Here is a 20,336-nt window from a genome sequence, read left to right on the forward strand (position 1 = left end):
TGAGCCACTGGCCCATTAATATAACCGCCGTGGCTACACTAGCAGCAAATGGGGGCCTAGCAAGAAGATGGTGGCTGAGCTAGCAAGAGCGGATTGCAATTAGCAAGTAAGGTTGGTTGGCAGGGACGTGGACAGCAGGTTGCGGATCATGTGGCTCCTGCTTCCTGTGTCTCCAACCCAGCCACCAGTGAGAATATAGTGGTATGGCTCCCCTATCTATGGCTTTGTGGGTGTTCCTTTTTGGCCTCACCATATCCTGTGTTCTTGTGAGGGGAGCGGGAGCTGAGCCCCTGCGTGACAGTCATCTTAGGCTGAACATGAGAATGTCGAAGGAAACAGCAGCCATAATTCCTTTCACTTCTTCCTTACTCGGTGGTAAGGTCAATGAGTATTGGTACAATGTGCACACGCCAAGAAATGAAATAAAAAACCATTTGTTTTGTGCAGAGTTCCTGCTGTTCTGGTAGGAAATACACGTATGAGTTAGAAAATATGAATAGTGTAATTCCAGTGATTCCATATTTAGAACTGGCGTTACAGAATATGAACAGTAAAATTCATGTTAATTCATTTTACTTAGAATAGTCCCACAGATGTTCCCTAACTTAAAATGGTTTGACTTACGATTTTTTTGCCTTTATGGCTGTGCAAAAGTGATATGCCTTCAGAAGAAACCACATTGAAGTCTTGAGTTTTGATCTTTTTTACTGGGCCAGTGAAATGCAGGTTCCCAGGCGTTGTCAGGGAGCCCCAGCTCCCAGACAGCACCTCAGCATGAGGGTAAACAGATACAGTATTGCCAGCCTTGTTTGGATATTGTGTTCTGAGCACATTTAAGGTAAGCTGGGCTAAGCTATGATGTTCAGCAGGTTAGGTGTATTAAATGCATTTTAGACTTAACAATATCGTGGGGACAGTCCCAGGGAGCAGTTTCCAGGCTTTCGGCCTCACATGGAAAGGTGGGGGCTCAGTTATTAGATGGCCATCCGCTGTGTCTGGGTGGCCATCAGCTGTTCCAGGTTAGCCATTCGCTACTAATATAACTTCCATGGCTACGCTGGGGCGTTGGTTATTTGGCTGGCTGGCAGAGAAGCGGACGGCGGATTGCGGCTAGCAAGCGGGGTTAGCAAGCGTGGATGGCGGATTGCAGATCGTGTGGATCCTACTTCCTGTGTCTTGCCCGGCTGCCAGCGAGACTGGGGTGCAGGAAGACCCCCTGTTGTGGTACTGGCGGATGTTTGCTTTTGTGTCTCGACCAGCCTTCAGTGAGACTAGTGGTATGACTCCCCTACCTAGGGCTCCGTGGGTGTTCCTTTTTGGCCTTTCCATATCCTGCGTTCTTGTGTGGGGAGTAGACCCAGAGACACTGCATTACAAACATTTTCAACATACAATAGGTTTATAAGGATGTAACCCCACCGTAAGTCAAGGAGCATCTGTAAATTGCAAATTTTTAAAAAGACAGAGGGAGTGGAAGAAAGGAAAGCTTTATGTCTTTAATACCTGTAATGGCACTTTTCCCCTGCTAGCAAGGGGCCCCACAAATTAGGTAGCTGGCCTAGTAGTGAGCAGTGACATTGAGGGAAATGGCCTCAAATTTTTTAGGAAATCGATCCAGGAGACCCTTATTTCCCTGTATTGAAAGGAACACATTCCTTTTGGGTTTGATTAACTTTATTTCTCTCTTCCCACAGCCAGTAAAAAAATACAATCAACGTGGGTACAAGGATTCAATTTTTTAAAATCAGAGTACAAAGAAGGCCACAGCCCCACCCAGATTTAGCTTACATATTTACAGAGTGAGCCGTGGGGTGTGACTAACAGGCATGTTGGAAAGGTGGCATTACAAAAAACGCAATGGTGGTCTTTCTTTCCTGTACATTGCATAGAATCCGGCCTCATTTCCAAATGAGCACTCCAGAATAAGCCGCACTACTATTTACTACATATGAAAAACGCTGTACAGGTGCACGGCTATAGATACGGAATACAGTGGTACCTCCGTTTTCGAATGTAATCCGTTCCGGAAGACGGTTCGGGTTCTGAAACGTTCGAAAACAGCCGACAGCTAGGCCTCAGGATCTTGCACTTAGTGGAAGCTGCATGACATGTTCAACTTCTGAGGCGTGTTCAAAAACTGAAGCATTTACTTCTGGGTTTACGGCGTTTGTAAACTGAAGTGTTCGTCAATGGAGACGTTCGAAAACCGAGGTACTACTGTATAAATGGCTGTTAGGGAACTGGTATCTACACAAGGGAAGGCTCAGTTTGGTACCCTAACCTGTTGAGATGGATAAGCTAGGATGGGGGAGGGCAGGGTCTTGGAGTGGGGCACCACCAACGCCCCCGACACATTTCCCAGACTTGGCTGAAGCTCACTCACACTCCAGGAGAGAACTGGGATTACTGGGGATGAGAAACAGCGGAGGGAGGGGGAGTAAATAGGAGAGGGGGCTCCAGACGTCAAAGGAGGCATCTGGGGCAGGAAGCACACCCCTTGGACAGACACACACACATGGATCCTACTGCCATTTGATGATCAGGTTCTGTGGGCAGTCTAGCCAAGCCCTGGTTTCCACCCGCTCCAGAGAAGTTTGGAGCTTTGCCGGCATGGAGAGAGGGCAAGAAATCAAAGCTCATCTATGGGAATATGGGAGAATGTTTGGAAAGTTTCACAACTCCACAGCACATCTGGCTTGGAGGGATGAATGGATGGGTGGATGAATGGAAGCTGACCACCAAAAGCTGACCCAGGCAGTCATCTTGCGCAGAGAGCAAGGAGACAGAATTGTAGAACTGTTCTGTGCTCAGGTGCTTCCTGGGACTCAAGGTGGCAGCAGTGGAGGGGATTCAGAGGATGATTTTCATCTGACCAAGGGTGGGACTAGGCTTTAGCTATCACAATGGTCAACGAGGTTTCCAAAATAGCCAAATTAAGAAGGACCCTATGCCCTTTGAGCACATAAACCGTCTTCGTCCTCTCTTCCCCCCAATGCTTGTCATTGACTAGCTCTCATCTTCCATTTACCCAGCTCAGGAATAGGACCACTCTCCTCTTAGGAAGATGGAGCAACAGGTGAGCCAAAGTGCATCCTGAACCTCTATAGCTTCGATGTGGCTCCTGTCCTGGAAACTCGAGGACACCGCAGGTAGAATTGTTGGACTAGCCATACATGCCCAGATGGGGAAACCCTAACAGAGGATTTAAGGAGCAATGCGAAGAGGGAAAGGCCCACACCTGTGGTCTTCTCCAGCTCTCCAAATGATTCCACTCTTTTCCTTAAGCTGGGCTGCTCTGGGGCAAAGATGCTTGGGAGCAGCTGCTTTTAGTTGAAACCAGTCTTTAGTAGGAGAGATGTCTGAGTTTTATCACAATAAGAAAAGCGCGTGTGTGTGCACCTTTGAGAACCTCCCCTAAATTCCTCCCTTGGGACGTCACAAGAGAATGGTTTTAAGTATGAAAATAAGTCCTATTGAGCAACCCAGCTGTGTGCACGGGTGGGTGGGCGTGGTCACCTCTCCGGTTGGGTTTCATTACCTAATTCTCCTGCAGTGTTCTTCCACACCTTCCTGTGAGTGGAAGACCCAGGGAGCAGGGGAAGAGATGAAGCTACCGTGCAGGCTGATACACTGCGAAGGGGAGTGACAGTCAGCACTGATGGCATTGACCTTTCTCAGCTAAGTGGAGAGAGACATGCAGAACCCAGGGGAGCATGAGCATGTGAGACTCGGGGCTCCTCCTCCCACCTTGGGGCAGCCCCTACAAGGCTGTGTTGTTACAGGTGGTGTTTGTGTCCAGGGCATCCACTTGGGACGTGGGGGCCCCGTTCTGGGCTTCTCTGACCATGGCAATGTCATCGGAGGCCTCGGGGGCCTTGATGGGGATGTCCTGCACATCCTGCACCTCGTCCAGGTTCTCACAGCACTTGCTGCAGCGGCACTTGGGGCAGCACAGCACACAGCAGACGCGGCAGCAGACGCGGCAGCAGCAGCAGCAGCGTCTCTGGCAGTAGCTTTTGTAGAAGGAGACCAGGTAGTTCCAAACCTTCAGCAAGTGTATCCCCAAGGACAGGAAGTTCCAGGTCTGGAGCTTCTCGGGCAGGACGTGTGGGCAGCGGGACTGCAGGAGCGTAAGGATCACCACCAGCAGGAGCAGGAGCATGATGGGCGCCCCCACGCCCACCAGCACTGGCCACCCAGCCAGCGAGAGACCAAACACTATCAGTGGGATCAGGAAGAAGAAGACGACCAGGTAGACGATGGCAAACCAGCGGTACTTAGCGGAGATGGAACCCAGCCCCTTGGCCAGGCGGATGGGCAGGCGGGCGAATGGGATTGGGTACCACAGAAGGATGCCTGTGATGTTGAAGAAAAAGTGGCACAGGGCAATCTGCAACACAAGAGGTCAGACAGGTAAATGGGTCTGTCTCATGGTAAGGGTGGGGAGAAGGGGGTGTCACCTAGCAGGCCTCTGCAGCAGAGTCACAGGCCTTCCTTGTCTCCACAGCTCAGCCCAAGGGGGACCTGCACTACCTGAGGGCCTACTATGTGTCTAGGGGTGAGGGGCGGGAGGGGAGGGGACGCAATCAGTTGAATTACAGCTGTATTCGGGGCCTAGAGTCCTTGCTTAACAATGAACTTCATGCATACACCCACTGCTAGCTTAAGTCCCTTACTTCAATCCTCAAAAAATATCCAATGAGGTGGCAATCATTGTCCCTATTTGATGTAAGAGGAAATTGAGGCACCATGAGGTTAAGCTATTTTCCCAAAGTCAAACAGGTGGGCGATGGATGACAGAGGTGGATTCAAACCCAGGCAGGTGGCCTGCTGGGTGTCAGGCATCATACCAGGGGCTTTGGACCTGCCCTGTCCAATACATTAACCACTGGCCACGTGTGGCAACTGAGCACTCGAAATGTGGCTACTGCACATTTGGAATGTGCTGTAAGTGTCAAATACACACTGGATTTCAAAGACTTAGTCCAAAAGAGAATGTAAAATATCTCCATTTTTTGTTTTATTGGTTACATGTTGAAATGATAACGGGTTACCTAAACACGTTAAAATTGATCCTCCTGTTTCTTTTCATTTTTGAAAACTGGCTACTAAAAATTTCAAATTACACAGGCAACCAAAATTTGTATTCTACGCTCACATTATATTTCTGTTGGACAGCATGGCTTTAGACAGTCTGTTCTCATCAGATCTTTAGAAAATAATCCTAATGAGATAGGGATTATGGTTCCCATTTTTCAGACGAGGGACTTGATGCTCAAAGGTTAGGTCACCTGTCTAAGGTCACTTAGGGTGTAAATGGTGAGAGAAGAATTCAAATGCCAAAGGTCTTCTTGGCCAAGGTCACCAGGCAAGGCAGGTAGGTCCACCTGATTCTTCTTAATGCCAAGCCTCAGGCCCCAGGCCACCTCCCAAGAGAGGCAGAGATGGAAGTAGGGTCTATGCTTCCTAAAAACTCTTTGCACCTCTATCACGTGGCCACCCCCTTTCTGTTTCAACAACTGCTGGTGGTAGGAGTCTCACTATCTTCATGAGTAGGTGACTTTGACTGTTAAATCTACCTCCCTTTTGCTTCTCCACATCACAGTTTGGGATACAACAGAAAAGCTTGGCTCTTGTTAGAAACCATCTGCTCGCCACAACCATGGATGGTCTTTTATCCCTCCCACAGAGCCCCTGCCCCACGCAACATTTTCTGACCTGGAGTGAGCTCCTCAGGGTACTGCCTGGACTGGCTAAAGCAGCCATAATGGCGGTGGTGGTGGTGCCAATGTTGGCACCCAGCGTGAGTGGATACGCTCTCTCAATGCTTATCACACCGATGCCTGGTGGGGAAAATACAAAGCCCATAACATCAGTCCCAGTGGATGATAGGAGACAGTAATGGTGGCCACAGGGAGAAGCCAGGAGAAACTCACCGATCAGTGGGGTCAGAGTAGATGTGAACACCGAGCTGCTCTGCACGATGAAGGTCATGATCGCCCCCACGAAGATGGCCAGGTAGCCAGTCAGCCAGGCGAAGGGAAAAGGGAAATCTGGAAGACAGAAGGAACAGACCAATCACAGCCCTTCTAGGAAGGCATGGGTGGCAGGCCCAGCTGGCACCTCCATGGGACCGGGTTGGGGGGACAGGGGGTTCACAAGCTAGGCTAGTGCCCCACACCACAGTCTGAAATCGCTCATTTTAAACATCCTTTCCCCCTGCATATTCAGATGGTGAAACCAAGGATGTGGGTACGGGAAGACAAAAAAACATATTCACTGGAGGTCAGAGGTCACAGAGGCTGAACCCACCTGCTATGGACTGAATGTGTCACCCCCAACATTCATGTTGAAACCCTAACACCCAATGGGATTGTGTTAGGAAGTGGGGCCTTTGAGCGTTGAGAGTGTCCTCTGCACTCTCTCTTCCACGTGGACAGTAAGAAGACGGCTATCAGGAAGTGGGTCCTCATCAGAACCTGACTGTGTCAGACCTCCCAGCCTCCAGCACTCAGAGAAATTTCTGTTGTTTAAGCCACCCCGTCTATGGTAATTTGGTACAAGAGCCTGAACTGAGTGAGACATCACCCCCAAAACCACCCTCCTCCCACCAAGCTCTGGGGACAGTTGGTCCTCTCCCTCCTGTCCTGTTCTCCCAACAGTGTGTACCCTCCACGTGTTTCCACCTAAAAAAGGAAATGCAGCAGCTGGGAAGCCTACCTACCAACCCAGCCCTCAGCACCAGTGGCACGGGATGAGGCCCTGCGCACCCAGCAAGCACCCAGTGTCCCTCGGCTCACCCTCAGGGTCACAACCTCATTAACGACCCTGGGAGACATTCTCGGCCCCATTTCACTTGGATTACACGGGGTGGCGATGATCGTGGCTGGGCACGCTCCCCTGGGCCAGGACACCATACTCAGCGGGAGCTCCCATCGGCCACTGGAGCTGCAGAGGCGGCTTCAAGATGCAGACGTACTAATCCAGAAGCACCTTTTCTTCCCAAGAGTTGAAGGGAAGCGAGGACCAGAATGGGTGCCTGCTACCCTTTGCCTGAGGGGTCCTGACATACAGGACACCTGCTAGGGAGGAAGGCCTATTTCACAGCTCTCTGGATTTCAGCTGGCTCTTTCTCGGACATCGAAAACGTGTGCTTGTGCTTGCGCCCCAGGCCCCACCCAAGACACCAAGGAAGATTTCAAGGGCGAATGGTGTCTTAACTGCTGCAGCTTTTCAGGTCTAAGAGAAATTCCATGTAGAGGCCACTGCTAGATAAGAATCAAAAGGAGCCCCCCCCCCAGGTGGCAACAGTGATGCCATCCCCTAGAAAGCCCAACATGGGACGAAGTGTACCTACCAGTGTTGATGGTCTTCTTGATGATAACGGCTACTTGTCCCTCGAGCACCGAGCCCAGGAGCTTGACGATCATGACCAGACAGCCACAGAGCACCAGCAGGGAGGCCACAAGCAGGATGATGCCAACAAAAAGATCCGGGAGGTTGGAATTCACAAAGACGTGTCGGCCTGAGGGGACCATGGAAAGTCCTCATTAGGAAGGCATGGAGACCCCCAAGGCCACAGATTGTTATTTCTTCCCCATTTATTCTAATCCATCTTATTCCTTCTGCTTCACAGTAACAGAAGCTTGGTGGTTAGCCATCAGCTCCCCACACAGCCTGTCCCAGTGGCTGGTGCTGTGAGTCCTACTCACATTTGGCAATGTTCTCCTGGTGGGTCACGTTTTTGATGGTCCAGGTATAGAAACCATCCGTCCAACACAGGGAGGGGGAGGTGCAGTTCTCAGTCGAGGGGATGGTGACATTCATCTGAGTCTGGATGGCAAACATGAGAAATGGTCTGTATCATCCATAACACTCATTGTTGGTGTGGGTTAGGGGAGACATACATCGATGAGTGCAGCTGTAAGCGTGACACACTGTTTCCAAGGGTCCCCTCATAAATGGGAACAGAGGCAGCCAGAGATTCTCCCTGGCCAGTGTTGATTTGTCAAGGGCCCTCAATTTTTCCTTTCCCTTCCTTTTATTTGCCCATTTAGAATGAGAGGATGTGTTTAAAGTACAGGTGCAAGAGTTTACCCACCCAGCCATATTCGTAGGAACTTACCATGTTGGTTAAAGTTTTGCACCAAATCTTGATCAGACTCTTGTTTTGGGCTGCTGCGTCGTTTATTGCGATTTGGCTGATAACTTTTGTATCCAGCTGAGGAAGGCAATTAGACAGAATAGGCACACCCTCAAAACTGACGTGGGAGGGACAGGTAGGGGCTGCTATCAAGAGAGGCTTGGAGGACATACAGACTGTGAGCCCCGGTAGAGATGAGCGGGGACTCACTCTATCTGCGCTCCCAGGGGGAGCCCTAGACATCATCAAGTGCTTGATAAATAAACGAATGATTGTCTGAACAGTGAACTGGTGTCTACAAAGCGTGTAGATACTCACTGGATGGCTGAATGACAGAGAAAACCAACCACACGGTAAGAGTGAAAGGACGCAGTCCAAGCTGGCCTTTTCTCCCTAAGGCAACATCCACAAAGCCTTCTTTCATTTTAATAATATGGAGGTGCTGGGGTCAGTAGTGGGAACAAAGTGTCCCCAAGTGTCCAATGGCCAGTCCTTGACTCTTGAGAAGCACTTGCTACCCTCCTCCTCCATCCCCATAAAGATGACACACGTGATGAAGTCACGGAAACAAAAAAGGCCAATTACTCTGTCAAGTGTTCCCCCAGTTCTGCCTTCCTTAGTCGCTTTCAGAGGCAGCTACACAGTGTTATAGACCCATCTACCACAATGGAGTGGGGTAAAGGGGAAGGGGGAGGGACTTAGCTCCTTTCCCTCAAAAGGAAGCCAGCTTACCTGGATAATTTGCTTCGTGAAGGGATCCGTGATAACTTTCAGAAGTGCTGGGGCGTCTTCTCCGTTCTTGAAGTGGAAGGACTCCACCACCAGGTTGGTCAGGACCTCCAGGTAATGGGTGGCGGCCTCCACGGGCAGGAGTATCAACACGGAGAGCCAGTTGAAGAAGTCATGGACGGTGGCCCCTGCAAAAGCCCTACAGAAAGGACCCCCACCCCAAGCCAGCAGCCAGATTAGTCAGCTTTAGTGGGCACCAGTCTAGGCAGGTCATTACTTGTATTGTCTGCCAAGTGTCACTTATCTGTGTCCATTCACGTGTATGATCTCATTTTTGTTCTCACAGCAATGCCAAAGTGGATGGTATTACACATCCCCATTTGACAGATGAGGAAACAGGGCCAGCAAGCCCTGTTTTGGGATTTGACCACCACTGTATGGGCACTGGGCCCACTGCTAGGCGGGGCATTTCCCACCCAATCAGACAAGTATTCAGTTCTCTGCATTAGGGAACCAGACATGTTACAGCTGCAAAAATAAGTTCAGCAACCACTGTGTGAAAGAAATGCATCGAGACCACTTTTGAATCACACATATTGAAGACAAACTTCATTTGGAAAGGAAGGGAACAGCATGAAGGTAACAATCAAAGCCTTCCATACACAAGTGAATTCTTAACCTTTTTTTTTTTTTAAGATCAACTTATTTTTCCCCCCTTTTTCCACACCCCCCCCCCTCTGGTTCAAGCCGTTGTTTTTCAAGCCATTGTTTCTCAGTCTAGTCCTGTAGGAGACGGCTTCCTGGCCCATGCTGGTATTATATGAGCCTTGTGCTCCCCCCTGGCTGAGGGAGTCGGTCACCGGTCATCGGTTGGCCACTCACAGCAGCTCTCCCTGGCTGCTGGCCACTCACACTGGTTGCCGGCCACTCACGCTGGCCACCGGCCACTAATGGCAGCACATGGTAGCCCACAGCAGCACACAGCATCCCGCGGCAGCTCACACCAACCTTCGGCTGCTCACGGCAGCCCAGCTCCAGGGAGAGCTGTTGTTCACAATCTTAGCTGTAGAGGGCGCAGCTCACTGGCCCATGTGGGAATCGAACCGGCGACATTGGCTTTAGGAGCATGGTGCTCCAACCACCTGAGCCACCGGGTTGGCCCCAAGATCAACTTATTTACAAGTACAAATTTTCACCTTTCATATGAGCTAGTATTTTAAAAGGTAACTTATTCTTCCTGGAGATAATGATTTAAGACATTTTCGTACACTGTAAAGTGATAAATATTAGTAGTTTGGCAAATGTTTTCAGAGCCTTATACATGTTTGATATAGTAATTACTGTTCTAGGACTCTATCTAAGGACATAACCTAAACCACTAGGTAAAGAAAGAATCCCCAAATTGTACAAGTGAAATCTATGTAACTTTACTAACAACTGTCACCCCAATAAACTAATTAAAAAAAAAAGAAAGACAGAAAGAATCCCCAAAGATGTTATTGAAAGCAATCTATTTAAATATCCCGAATAGGGAGAATGAGGTGAATTATATTCCTATGTGCCAGTACCGTCATAGGTTGTATGTTTATATTTCATAAGTTATCCAGAGGCAAAAATTCGTGTAATAGTAAAAAGAACCTAAAATCTGGAACAAGAAAACCTGGAGTCCCAACCATGGCCCTCAATGAAGTCTCCTTTCTATTAATCTCCTTTCTATTAATACAATGGGGCATAGAAAAGCCTACAGAGCTTCATGAGAAAACCCGATTAGCAAACACCCTGGATATTGTATATTGTTTTGACCCTCAGCACATTTCATCAGGGACCCAAGGAGAAGTGGGGACATTTGCTGGTCCCCCAAACAGCCTGTTGAAGGCCCTGTGGCTGACGCACACAGCAAGCACATTGTGTACACAAGCGGCTTCTCTATTTTAATAAGCAAAACAGTCTGTCACCTGTTAGAAGAGAGGCTGGGAAATGTGCTCAGTTTTCACATTAACCTTCTGGAAGAAAAGGCTTCCCTTTGCCTGGATCCAACCCATCCCGTGTTTAGATCTTATACATCCACAAAAGCCACATTTTGCCTTTTTTTTTTTTTTTTTTTTGGCAGGCAAGTAAAGAAGAAAGAAAAAGTGGCACAGGTTCAGTGGGCCAAAAATGAAAGCTTCAGGTTAGAATGCTCTGAGTAGGCAGAGCAGTACAGTCTAACCCACCTGGCCTTGTTTTAACGGCCCCATGCTGCAGGTTAAGCTCTCAGCCCGGGCTTGTGTTTAGGAAGCCCTGACTCTGTGTCAGGCCCCTTGCTAAGCATTTACCTGTATGACTGTGTTTACTCCTTTAGACAACACAGTGGTGACACCACCATTATTCCCCCCATGCAGATCAGGGGGTTGGTTCGTCTGTGATCCCTACCCCTAGCTGCACTCCACTGTGGCCAATTCTAAGCGCTCCGGGAATGAAAAGTATGTTCTCATTGGCTAATAGTAGCTATGACAACCTGGCCCAAACGGATGGGCCTGAAGTTGGCAAAGGCTGGTTCTGAGCTGCCTTACCTTCTGAACACATCCCGGTCGCCTGCCTGCATAAGTGCCACCAGGGTGTTGGTAATTGAGGTCCCGATGTTGGCTCCCATGATGATGGGGATGGCAGCCCGCACAGTCAGCACTGCAGTGTAGAAAACAGCAAGTCAGCAAGTTTCGGAAGGCAGCCTGGCTATGTTCCAGACATGACCCAAGGCGGGCTGAACTCCTCAGCTAGTAATCCCCTCCAGCAGCATTCCTTAACCTCTGTGGGCTCTTCACCTCGCAGTGCATCTGATGAAAGTGAGGGCGGTTCACCAGAGAAATAGACACGTCGACCGAAAAGAGTTTTTTAGCATATATCCGGGAATCCACAGACCCCATGAAGTCCTTCTGTGGGCCCTAGTTTAAAAGTGCCTTTCTGAATTCTTCAGATGCAAGGCCACTTTACAGGAGACCAGAAAATAATGTTTAAGGACTGTGTGTTTATTACGGCAAATTCCTGGTGATATAATTTCTTTATCACCCTTTCTTCCATCTCCCCACCCCCTCTCCCCACTCTGGTTCAAGCCATTGTTCCTCAGTCTAGTTGTGTAGGACCCAGCTCCCTGGCCCATGCTGGTATTATGAGCCTTGTGCTCCCCCCCGGCTGAGGCAGTCGGTTGCTGGTCATCGGGCAGCCGCTCACAGCAGCTCATGGCAGCTCTCGCCGGTTGTCAGCCACGATGGCCATTGGTCACTCATGGCGGCACACGGTAGCCCACGGCAGCCCAGCTCCAGGGAGAGCCGTTATTCACAGTCTTAGCTGTAGAGGGTGCAGCTCACTGGCCCCTGTGGGAATCGAACTGGCAACCTCAGCATTAGGAGCATGGCGGTGCTCCAACCACCTGAGCCACCGGGCCAGCCCTATAATTTCTTTTGCTAACAAAATTAGTATATTGCCACCACGTTCTGACACCTGAAAATATTTTCAAGTAACACCTTTTTCTAATTTGGCCGAGAAAAGACTTCATTTAATTTTGGCTAAAAATGCTGGTTTGGGCTGAAAAGTCACCCTTTCCAACTGGTCCCACTTAGGGTGTCTGTCTTAGCTAAGCCAGAGCAAATATCAGGCAGGTTCAAGTTTGGAACGCCAGTTCCCCAAGCTCAGTTGCCCCAAAACCAATGTATGATGTGATTAGATGTCTTTACACTTAGCACTGAGAGCAGTGAGTGATGGAAATGTCTTGTACCTATGCTGTCCAATATGGCCACCGCTAGCCACATATGACTGCTGACCCCTTGAAAGATAGCTAGTGCAACTGAGCAACTGGCTTCTATATTTTAAATTAAAATCGATTAAGACTAAATAAAATTAAATAGCCACACATGGCTAGTGGCTGCTGGGCTGGACAGTGCAGTTCTAGATTATTCAATCTTCAAACAGCAGGGTCTATTTTCAGACTCAGCTATGGAAATGCAAACAGGAAGCTGCCTGTGACTCAGAGTGGAACACATCACAGTCAGACAAGATAGGAAGATAATGGTGACAAGCCTGGACACATTCGGACTAAATCCCAGACTCCCTGGCTGCAAAGGGAAACGTCTGGACTGTCTGGGCTCACGGGTGCCTAGACTTACGTGAGGAGGCCACCATGCTAACGACGATGGACGTGGAGGTACTAGAGCTCTGCACCATGACGGTCACCAGCACTCCGATCACCAGCCCTGCCACGGGGTTGGACATAATAGAGTCGTTGCTGAAGAACTGTCCGGCCATTTTTCCTGGAAAAAACAAGCCCACAGTCACCAGATGGGGGTTAAGCGGGCACAGAGCGCTGACGTCTCCAGCCAGGGCCAACACTGGCTGTGTGGGCTGGGGAGCAGCCCCCAGCCCTGCTGGCACCTATGGCATCGTGCTCCGTCGTGTTTTCCCAGGGCCACCCTGATACCACGAGACATGCCCACCCACCCCCAGACCCTCGCTCCTCTTATCCCTTCACCCTCCCATCCTTCAACCCTTCCCTCTGTCAGCAAGACCTCCTCGAGCCTTTTGATCGTGAACCTGGCCCCAACCGTGTACTTGGCCCAATGGGAGCCAGTGAAATCTCCCGATGTCCTATTTCCTGTCTCTGGGACATATTTCCGATTCCTAAGACTTATCCTCCAGGTGTGGATCTTCTCATTCTTCTCTATCCATCCCGCTGCCCCCAAACCCCAAGCCCTAACTCTAGCCTGTATAATTAAAGGCTGGGAGTGTCATTTCTGAGAGTGTGCCTCTGAGACCACCAATGCATTCCCACTCCATTTCATAAAGACGAGTCCCAGAGAGTGCCTTGCCGGAGATACTCAGAGAGCAAGCCTCTTACTGGTGCTGCCTCGGACCACGCACCCAGAAAGTCAGTGTGCCTCTCCTGTTCACCCCAAAAGTGCCTCCCTCCCCAATGCTCCCAGGTCACAAAGATGAGTTCTCAAGAGAGACGCGAAGCGGTGCAGAAATCCAGGGTCGTCTGTGGCACCTGGATCCAGTCTGAATCTCTCTATGCCAATTATAGGCTGTGAACCTTAGGACTGCTGTCTTTGAACCTCTCCTCTATAAATGGTAAGGGCTTTGGGAAGAAAGGTTTAAGAGAATGCCCCTGAAAAAGCCTGTACCCAGGAGGCACTCAAAGTGCTAGCTATCAGTGTTGCCATCCATTTTGGGTACAGAGGTGACAAGCACATGGTGATTTCACTTCTGAGTCTCCGTCACAAGGCACAGCCATACTCAGTCCTGGGAGATGTTTAGGCAACTGCTCGGGATGCAGGTTCCCCCAGGCCAGGGGCCCATGTCCTTCTCCATCAAAGGCTGAGCTTTGATTTCCATAGTTGCTGTGGCCTAAGAGAAGATTCTTATCTAATATTCCCCTTAGGTGGGGAGGCCTAAAGAAAGGACGGGTCCCTGAGATAAACCCTTATGTCCAACAGCATCCTGTCTAGGCTTTGTGGACAAACACAAGGATCTGAGAGCTTGGAACTGGCTCCTGCCCTGGTTCCTGGCCTAAGCCACCTCTGCCAGTCATAGCTCTTTCATAGGCCTCGGTTTTCTCTTCTGCAAAGGGGTGCATGACTTCACAAGATAATCTGAGTGGCTTCCAGTCCTCGAATGCAGCTAGAGAGGGCTTCCTGGGTTGTGAGGGTCTGGACCAAATAAGAACTCCCCACACCCCCAGACCTTTGACCCTTTCATCCGTACCTCCAACCAGCTGGAAGGCACTGCTGAGAATATCCAAGGAGCACACAAACAAGTAGAGGAATCCCAGAAGCAGAATGAATTTCCCGATCCCTTGGAAGATACACAGAATCTTCCCTTTGGTGTCTCTCTCTGGGGGAAGGGAAAAGGTACAGTATGTGTTAGTGTCTGAAACACCGAGAAGTTTGGTAATGAGCTCAGAATTCCCCCACCCCCCTTCCAGCCAAGGGGGCTGCAAGGAAGGCCCCAAGGTGGTAGGCAGCCACGGTTGTAGTTTCAAAGCAATTACCACTATAGTCCACTTAGTCGAAACCCACGGTGAACTGTGTCTTCAAGATTTGCATTTGGAAGGAGGGGGTCCCCTGTGGTCTGGGGACAGGCAAACCAGGCTCATACTTGGCTGACTGTCACTGAGTGAGGCAGTGAAGAGCACTTACCACCTCCCCAAATACAGGGTCAGAGATAACGGCCCTCCTAAGCACCTTTAGAACAGCACAGACTATTTTCTAGATTGGGGCTGCAAGGTAGCAATCACAGCCTCCATCTGGGGAGGGCTTGGGCAATGCTACATCCTTGATGGCTATTTTCTCCACTGACTTGTACAGTGGTTCTCCCTCCCAGCTGTGTGATCCACACTCAGAGCCTGAACCTGGAAAAGGGCAGCATTTGTTTACACCCCGGCTATTCTGGCTGTATAGTCTGACTTCCAGAAGCCTTCTCTGATGCCTGCATTTAGGTGAGGGGACCCCCCTACCCAGGAGTTCTCAGAGCAAGGGCCTGTCTGTTCACTGCTGCTCCCACAGCATCACAGCACTTGGGACCTGCTCAGCCCGCAGCACCACGTCTGGCCTGGTTACAACGGTACTGCTGGCACGTTTGCTGAACGAATGAAAGAAAAGAACAAACCACTGCCCCATCATCACACCACCATGCTTTGATTCTAAGCCTCCGAGACTGTCGGGTGACACTCGTAGCCAGGACCTTCGTTCAAAGGGCACCAGAACAATGGGAAGGGAGATGGTACTGTAAAGATGACGGCCAGCCCTCCGGCCAGCGGGCAGTCCCCTCCTGCCTGCCAAGGCTGGCCTCGTTTTTACCTGACCACTTGATCCCCTTGTGTTTTAGCTCGGGCAGGTCCCAGGGGTCTTCCACCTCTGTGGGCTCCTCTATCAGTGCCATGGTCGACTGGGATGGCAGAAGTTCAATCTTGGTGATAGAGGTTCCATTGTCATCTGCCCAAACAGACAGCAAAGGCCAGGAGGAGTGAGGAAACAGGCCTGAGACTCCTGGGCTCCCCACAGCAGGCCAGGCTGCAGCTACTAGATGAGAGGCACTTACTTTTGTCGGTCTCCTTGCCTTTCAGAGCCGGGGTGGGCTGTTGGCTGGTGGCCCCTTCGATGTATTTATTGGGGTTGTGCTGGGCATTTTCCAGCTCAGGCCAAGGAGCCATGGTCTGTGGATGAAAAAAAAAAACACAACAGAGCTTAAAGAACAGCCACTGAAAGGAGGTGTAGTCAGTTGCCACGACAGGGAGAACCAGTAGTTGCAAAGGTTTGGGGGAGTGGACAGTGTCGTGCTCATGCCTTCTCAGTGTGATCTCTTACCCAGCACATTACCTCCTGTGTAGGCCTCCTTCCACCCCTCCCCCAGGCTGTCACGAACTCAAACCACTTCTTTCAGTGTTCTTCCACGCTAGCCTCAAATCTATGTATCAGTCGAACCACCTTGATTTCTCTCTCTAACTTCTGTCTCGGCCTCTTGTCTTGACTGTCTCTTTAGTCAGAAATCAGACGCAAACCCATCCATCTTCATCAACTGATGGTATGCCAAGTCCTCCAAGGGGCCCCCAGTGGACTTAACATGGATGCTCAGACATTCGCTCTGCTTTCCCTGCCATTGGGTCTTCTGGGAGAAGCATGACACACTGGACCTGGTTCAAATCCGAGGTGCCACATATCAGTGGGAGTGTGTTTAGGCAACTCCCTTTACGCCTCTGAGCATATGTCAGTTTCCCCATAGACAATGGGGATTGTCTATCCCCGTAGACAATGGGGATAATTCTTCATATTTTGCAGGGTTAGGAGACGAATGGTGATGCCTAGGGAAGTGCCTGGCGCCAAGCAGGCATCCAATAAGCAGTCACAATTATTACTACGCCATGCTGCCCGGTTTGATGGCTCTTTGTCACAACCACATTGTTCTGCCCAGGCTTCAGTAGAGACTTCCTCATAAGCCGTTTTCTCAGCAAAGCCTCTCAGTTACGTGGAGAGGAAGTGTGGCTCTTGACCCCACTGGAAGTCCACTCCTTGTAGACCCTGTCCTTTGACACATGTTAGATAAAGCAGTCCAAAGGACTGAAACGAACATTCACAGAAGAGGAAGCACCAGTGGCTACAAAATACTACAAAATAGAGTTCAGCCTCATTAGTAACCCACGGCACATTAAAAGTGTCAACGATCAAATGAGCAAAAAAAATTTTTTCACGTATAATATGCCATGCTGGAGAATATGCAGTGAGATGAGCACTGCAGAATGCTCTGGAAAACAGTTGGCATACATTTTCTATACCTCTGACCCGGTTATTATACTTCTAGGAATTAGGAATCTAGGAATATTTTCTTCTCAGAAAATCAAAAATACCTGCCTTGGTCTGATCACCTCTTTGCAGAGGGTTTCCCAGAACTGGGTCTGTCCGATCCTTTCCATTTCTTAAACAGATCTCTGTCCTGCCCCCAGAATGCAAGTGCTACCAAAACAGGGATTTTGTCAATTCACTGTACCCTCTGGGTCTGCAGCTCTGCCTGGCACACTGACGATGCCCAATACATGTTGACTGGATGAATGGGGTACAGACCGAAAAGACTTTTGCTGCACTGCATTAGAGTTGAAATATAAAACTAGGGAGATTGTATTAACTACGGTACATCCTTGCAGTGTGATAGCATGCCATTAAAAAGATGATAAAGAGGGGCTGGCCCGGTGGCTCAGGCGGTTAGAGCTCCATGCTCCTAACTCCGAAGGCCGCCGGTTAGATTCCCACATGGGCCAGTGGGCTCTCAACCACAAGGCTGCCGGTTCAATTCCTCGAGTCCTGCAAGGGATGGTGGGTTCTGCCCCCTGCAACTAAGATTGAACACGGCACCTTGAGCTGAGCTGCCGCTGAGCTCCCGGATGGCTCAGTTGGTTGGAGTGCATCCTCTCAACCACAAGGTTGCCGGTTCGACTCCTGCAAGGGATGGTGGGCTGCGCCCCCTGCAACTAGCAACGGCAACTGGACCTGGAGCTGAGCTGTGCCCTCCACAACTGAGACTGAAAGGACAACAACTTGAAGCTGAACGGCACCCTCCACAACTAAGATTGAAAGGACAACAATTTGACTTGGAAAAGAGTCCTGGAAGTACACACTGTTCCCCAATAAAGTCCTGTTCCCCCTCCCCAATAAAATCTTTATAAAAAAAAAAAAAAAAAAAAAGATGATAAAGAATCAGCAAAAAATAAACAAAACCCAGGAAAAAGCTTTAGATAAATTGTGAATAAAAAGCACTTTATTGTCCCATTCACAGCAGGATCCAAAAGGATCCAGAAGTGTTCCATGGGGTTTGGAGTAAGTGGTGGGATTGTGGGTGAGTTTTTTTTTTTTTTCTATCTGAAATTTCTAAATTATTTTCAGAGATGCAGCCCAATCCCCAAACCCACAAAGGTAAGAAGGTTCAGGGATACCTGTAGTGCTACCGTCATTCATACTGACAAAGCTAGGAGTTAAAAGAAGCTGATTCTCTGAGTCCCTATCATGAGGGGCTTTCACGAATTGGTTTCTTTAGCCCAAGGAACTTTCCCGACACAACCACAGAGCACGGCACATACTTCTGTAATCACAGGAAACGTCCTGCCATCATTGGCTTCCATGAAGGCTCAGGTCTTTCGCTACAGCTTAGGCATTCAGCACGGGGCCTGACACACAATAGACTGCAGGTGCTTTCTGAGTAGGATGCTGGGACCTGCCCAGCCAGTGAGAGCCAATATTTATTGAGCCAGGCTGCCCATTCAGGGAGCTGTTATTCTCCCATCACACAGAGCAAGAAACTCAAGCACAAGGAGGTAAGTGACTTGCTCGAGGTCCCAAGTAGTAGAGCCTTCAATCCCAATCAGTTTGAATCAGAGCCTTCTCCTGCAGCCGCTCTTGGGGTAGGTGTTCTCTGCACACCAGGGGCAGAGCTGCTTCTAACATCCTTCCTCCTGGAGCTGCCATGTCTGTCAGACGTTGGACTCCTCCCTCAGGCTCAAAGAGAAGCCTTTCTGCAGCTGACAATCAAAGTTGGGGCAAAGCCTGCTGTTCTCAAGGCCTGCTGGACAGGACTCCTTCCTGGGCTGTGCAGAGAGGCAGCTACGAGGCTGGCTGGGTAGGGAAGGTGGGGAGGAGCGGGGTGGTTGGGGAGGAGACCGAGGCTGAGCTGGGAGAACTCCAACCTCAGCTCAAGGCTGCCACGTGGGTGAATGAGCTTAAGTGTGAAATGGTACAGAGGTTAAAAAGAAAATACACAGCTGGCCCAATTTGCCCTTTTTTTGGACTTGTGTAGCTAAAGTGTGTACCTCTGTGACTCTCTAAATGCAGGGATCCTTAGCCAGAATGTCTTGGGGAAAGAAACTAATAATCTTGGAGCTCAATTTCAATCAGACACGAGGCTGGGCATTTCTTATAGCATGGAGGCTGAGAGCCAGACTCCAACTCTGACCCAGATACACTGTGACCTTGGGCAAGTCACTTGACTGCTCTGTGCCTCGGTCTCCCATACGTAGAATGAGGTGTATAGCTATAACCCATTGGGTTATTAGGCAGCTTCAATGAGTCCATCTCTTTGCAGTACTTAGAATAGTAATCTGTTCAATGGATTGGTTCTTGTCACCACCCCCCTTAGCGACCCTGTGAGGGGTTAGTGTGCTTCTCATTTCATCGATGAGAAAACCAAAGCACCCAGGGGAAAGCCATTTGGCCCAAGGCTACAGGCACGACGAGAATTTCTGCCGACTCCAGAGTCTGTGCTTGTTCTCAATTACATGACCTGGGACACTGCTGGAAGGAGTGAGTCATGCATTATGCTCATCAAAAGTGAGATGGATCTGATAAATGGCCAAGTACTAGGCTAAGGGAGAAGATGCTTCAACACTCTGGTGGAGGAAGTCAGTCCTTCACTTACTGTGTACAGGGAAATGAGGGTTCCAGGATCTCGCTCTCACGGTACCTCTCAGCCCAAATATTGGTACAAAAGCTTCCAATCTACATGCAAACCTCTAGGCCTCTCATCTGCACTGCTCATGGGGTATTTACAGCAGCCAGCACTTCAGCTCACTTCCGCGTTACCCCACACCTGCCCCTCCAAAGAACTTTCCTGTTTGTGTGATTCCTGATGAATGGAGCAAATCAAGAAAACTCTTAACTTGGATGTCACCACCTGGCAGGGCCTGTAGCTGTCACCTGTGCCATTCGGGTGACCCCCCCACCTAGGCATCTGCTCAAGGGACTTTCCTCCAGTGGTGATATGGGACAAGGGATGGACCTTTGGACCTGAGTGTACCGACGCCTGTTCTGTCGGGGGTGTCAGCCTCATTTGGGAAACTTATCAGCACTCGGGTGTTAGGCAGGATGATTGTTTGCCTATTATTTAAATTATGTTTTCAGTGACTGAACACAAAGTAGCTAGTGAATACATAAACCCACACAATCATGGTCCAACT

At 49.7% G+C, this 20,336-nt stretch overlaps 1 protein-coding gene across 3 annotated transcripts in view; it reads right to left on the bottom strand.

Moving 5' to 3' along the window:
- Positions 1-1,668: 1,668 nt before the first annotated feature.
- The window catches only part of SLC34A2 (solute carrier family 34 member 2), a 33,563-nt gene continuing 14,895 nt past the window's right edge, over positions 1,669-20,336 (bottom strand). For all 3 annotated transcript variants that reach the window (XM_033105346.1, XM_033105347.1, XM_033105345.1), the window contains 12 exons: positions 15,941-16,055; positions 15,700-15,834; positions 14,606-14,734; positions 13,012-13,155; positions 11,425-11,536; positions 8,876-9,071; positions 8,126-8,221; positions 7,713-7,833; positions 7,358-7,525; positions 5,937-6,053; positions 5,719-5,843; positions 1,669-4,390 (listed from right to left, as the gene is read on the bottom strand). In XM_033105346.1, coding sequence (XP_032961237.1) covers positions 3,761-4,390; positions 5,719-5,843; positions 5,937-6,053; positions 7,358-7,525; positions 7,713-7,833; positions 8,126-8,221; positions 8,876-9,071; positions 11,425-11,536; positions 13,012-13,155; positions 14,606-14,734; positions 15,700-15,834; positions 15,941-16,055 — 2,088 coding nt within the window. In that variant the 3' untranslated portion in view covers positions 1,669-3,760. The remainder of the gene's footprint in view (positions 4,391-5,718; positions 5,844-5,936; positions 6,054-7,357; positions 7,526-7,712; positions 7,834-8,125; positions 8,222-8,875; positions 9,072-11,424; positions 11,537-13,011; positions 13,156-14,605; positions 14,735-15,699; positions 15,835-15,940; positions 16,056-20,336) is intronic.

The sequence above is a fragment of the Rhinolophus ferrumequinum genome, chromosome 5 (genome assembly GCF_004115265.2).
Source record: "Rhinolophus ferrumequinum isolate MPI-CBG mRhiFer1 chromosome 5, mRhiFer1_v1.p, whole genome shotgun sequence".
Taxonomy (NCBI): domain Eukaryota; kingdom Metazoa; phylum Chordata; class Mammalia; order Chiroptera; family Rhinolophidae; genus Rhinolophus; species Rhinolophus ferrumequinum.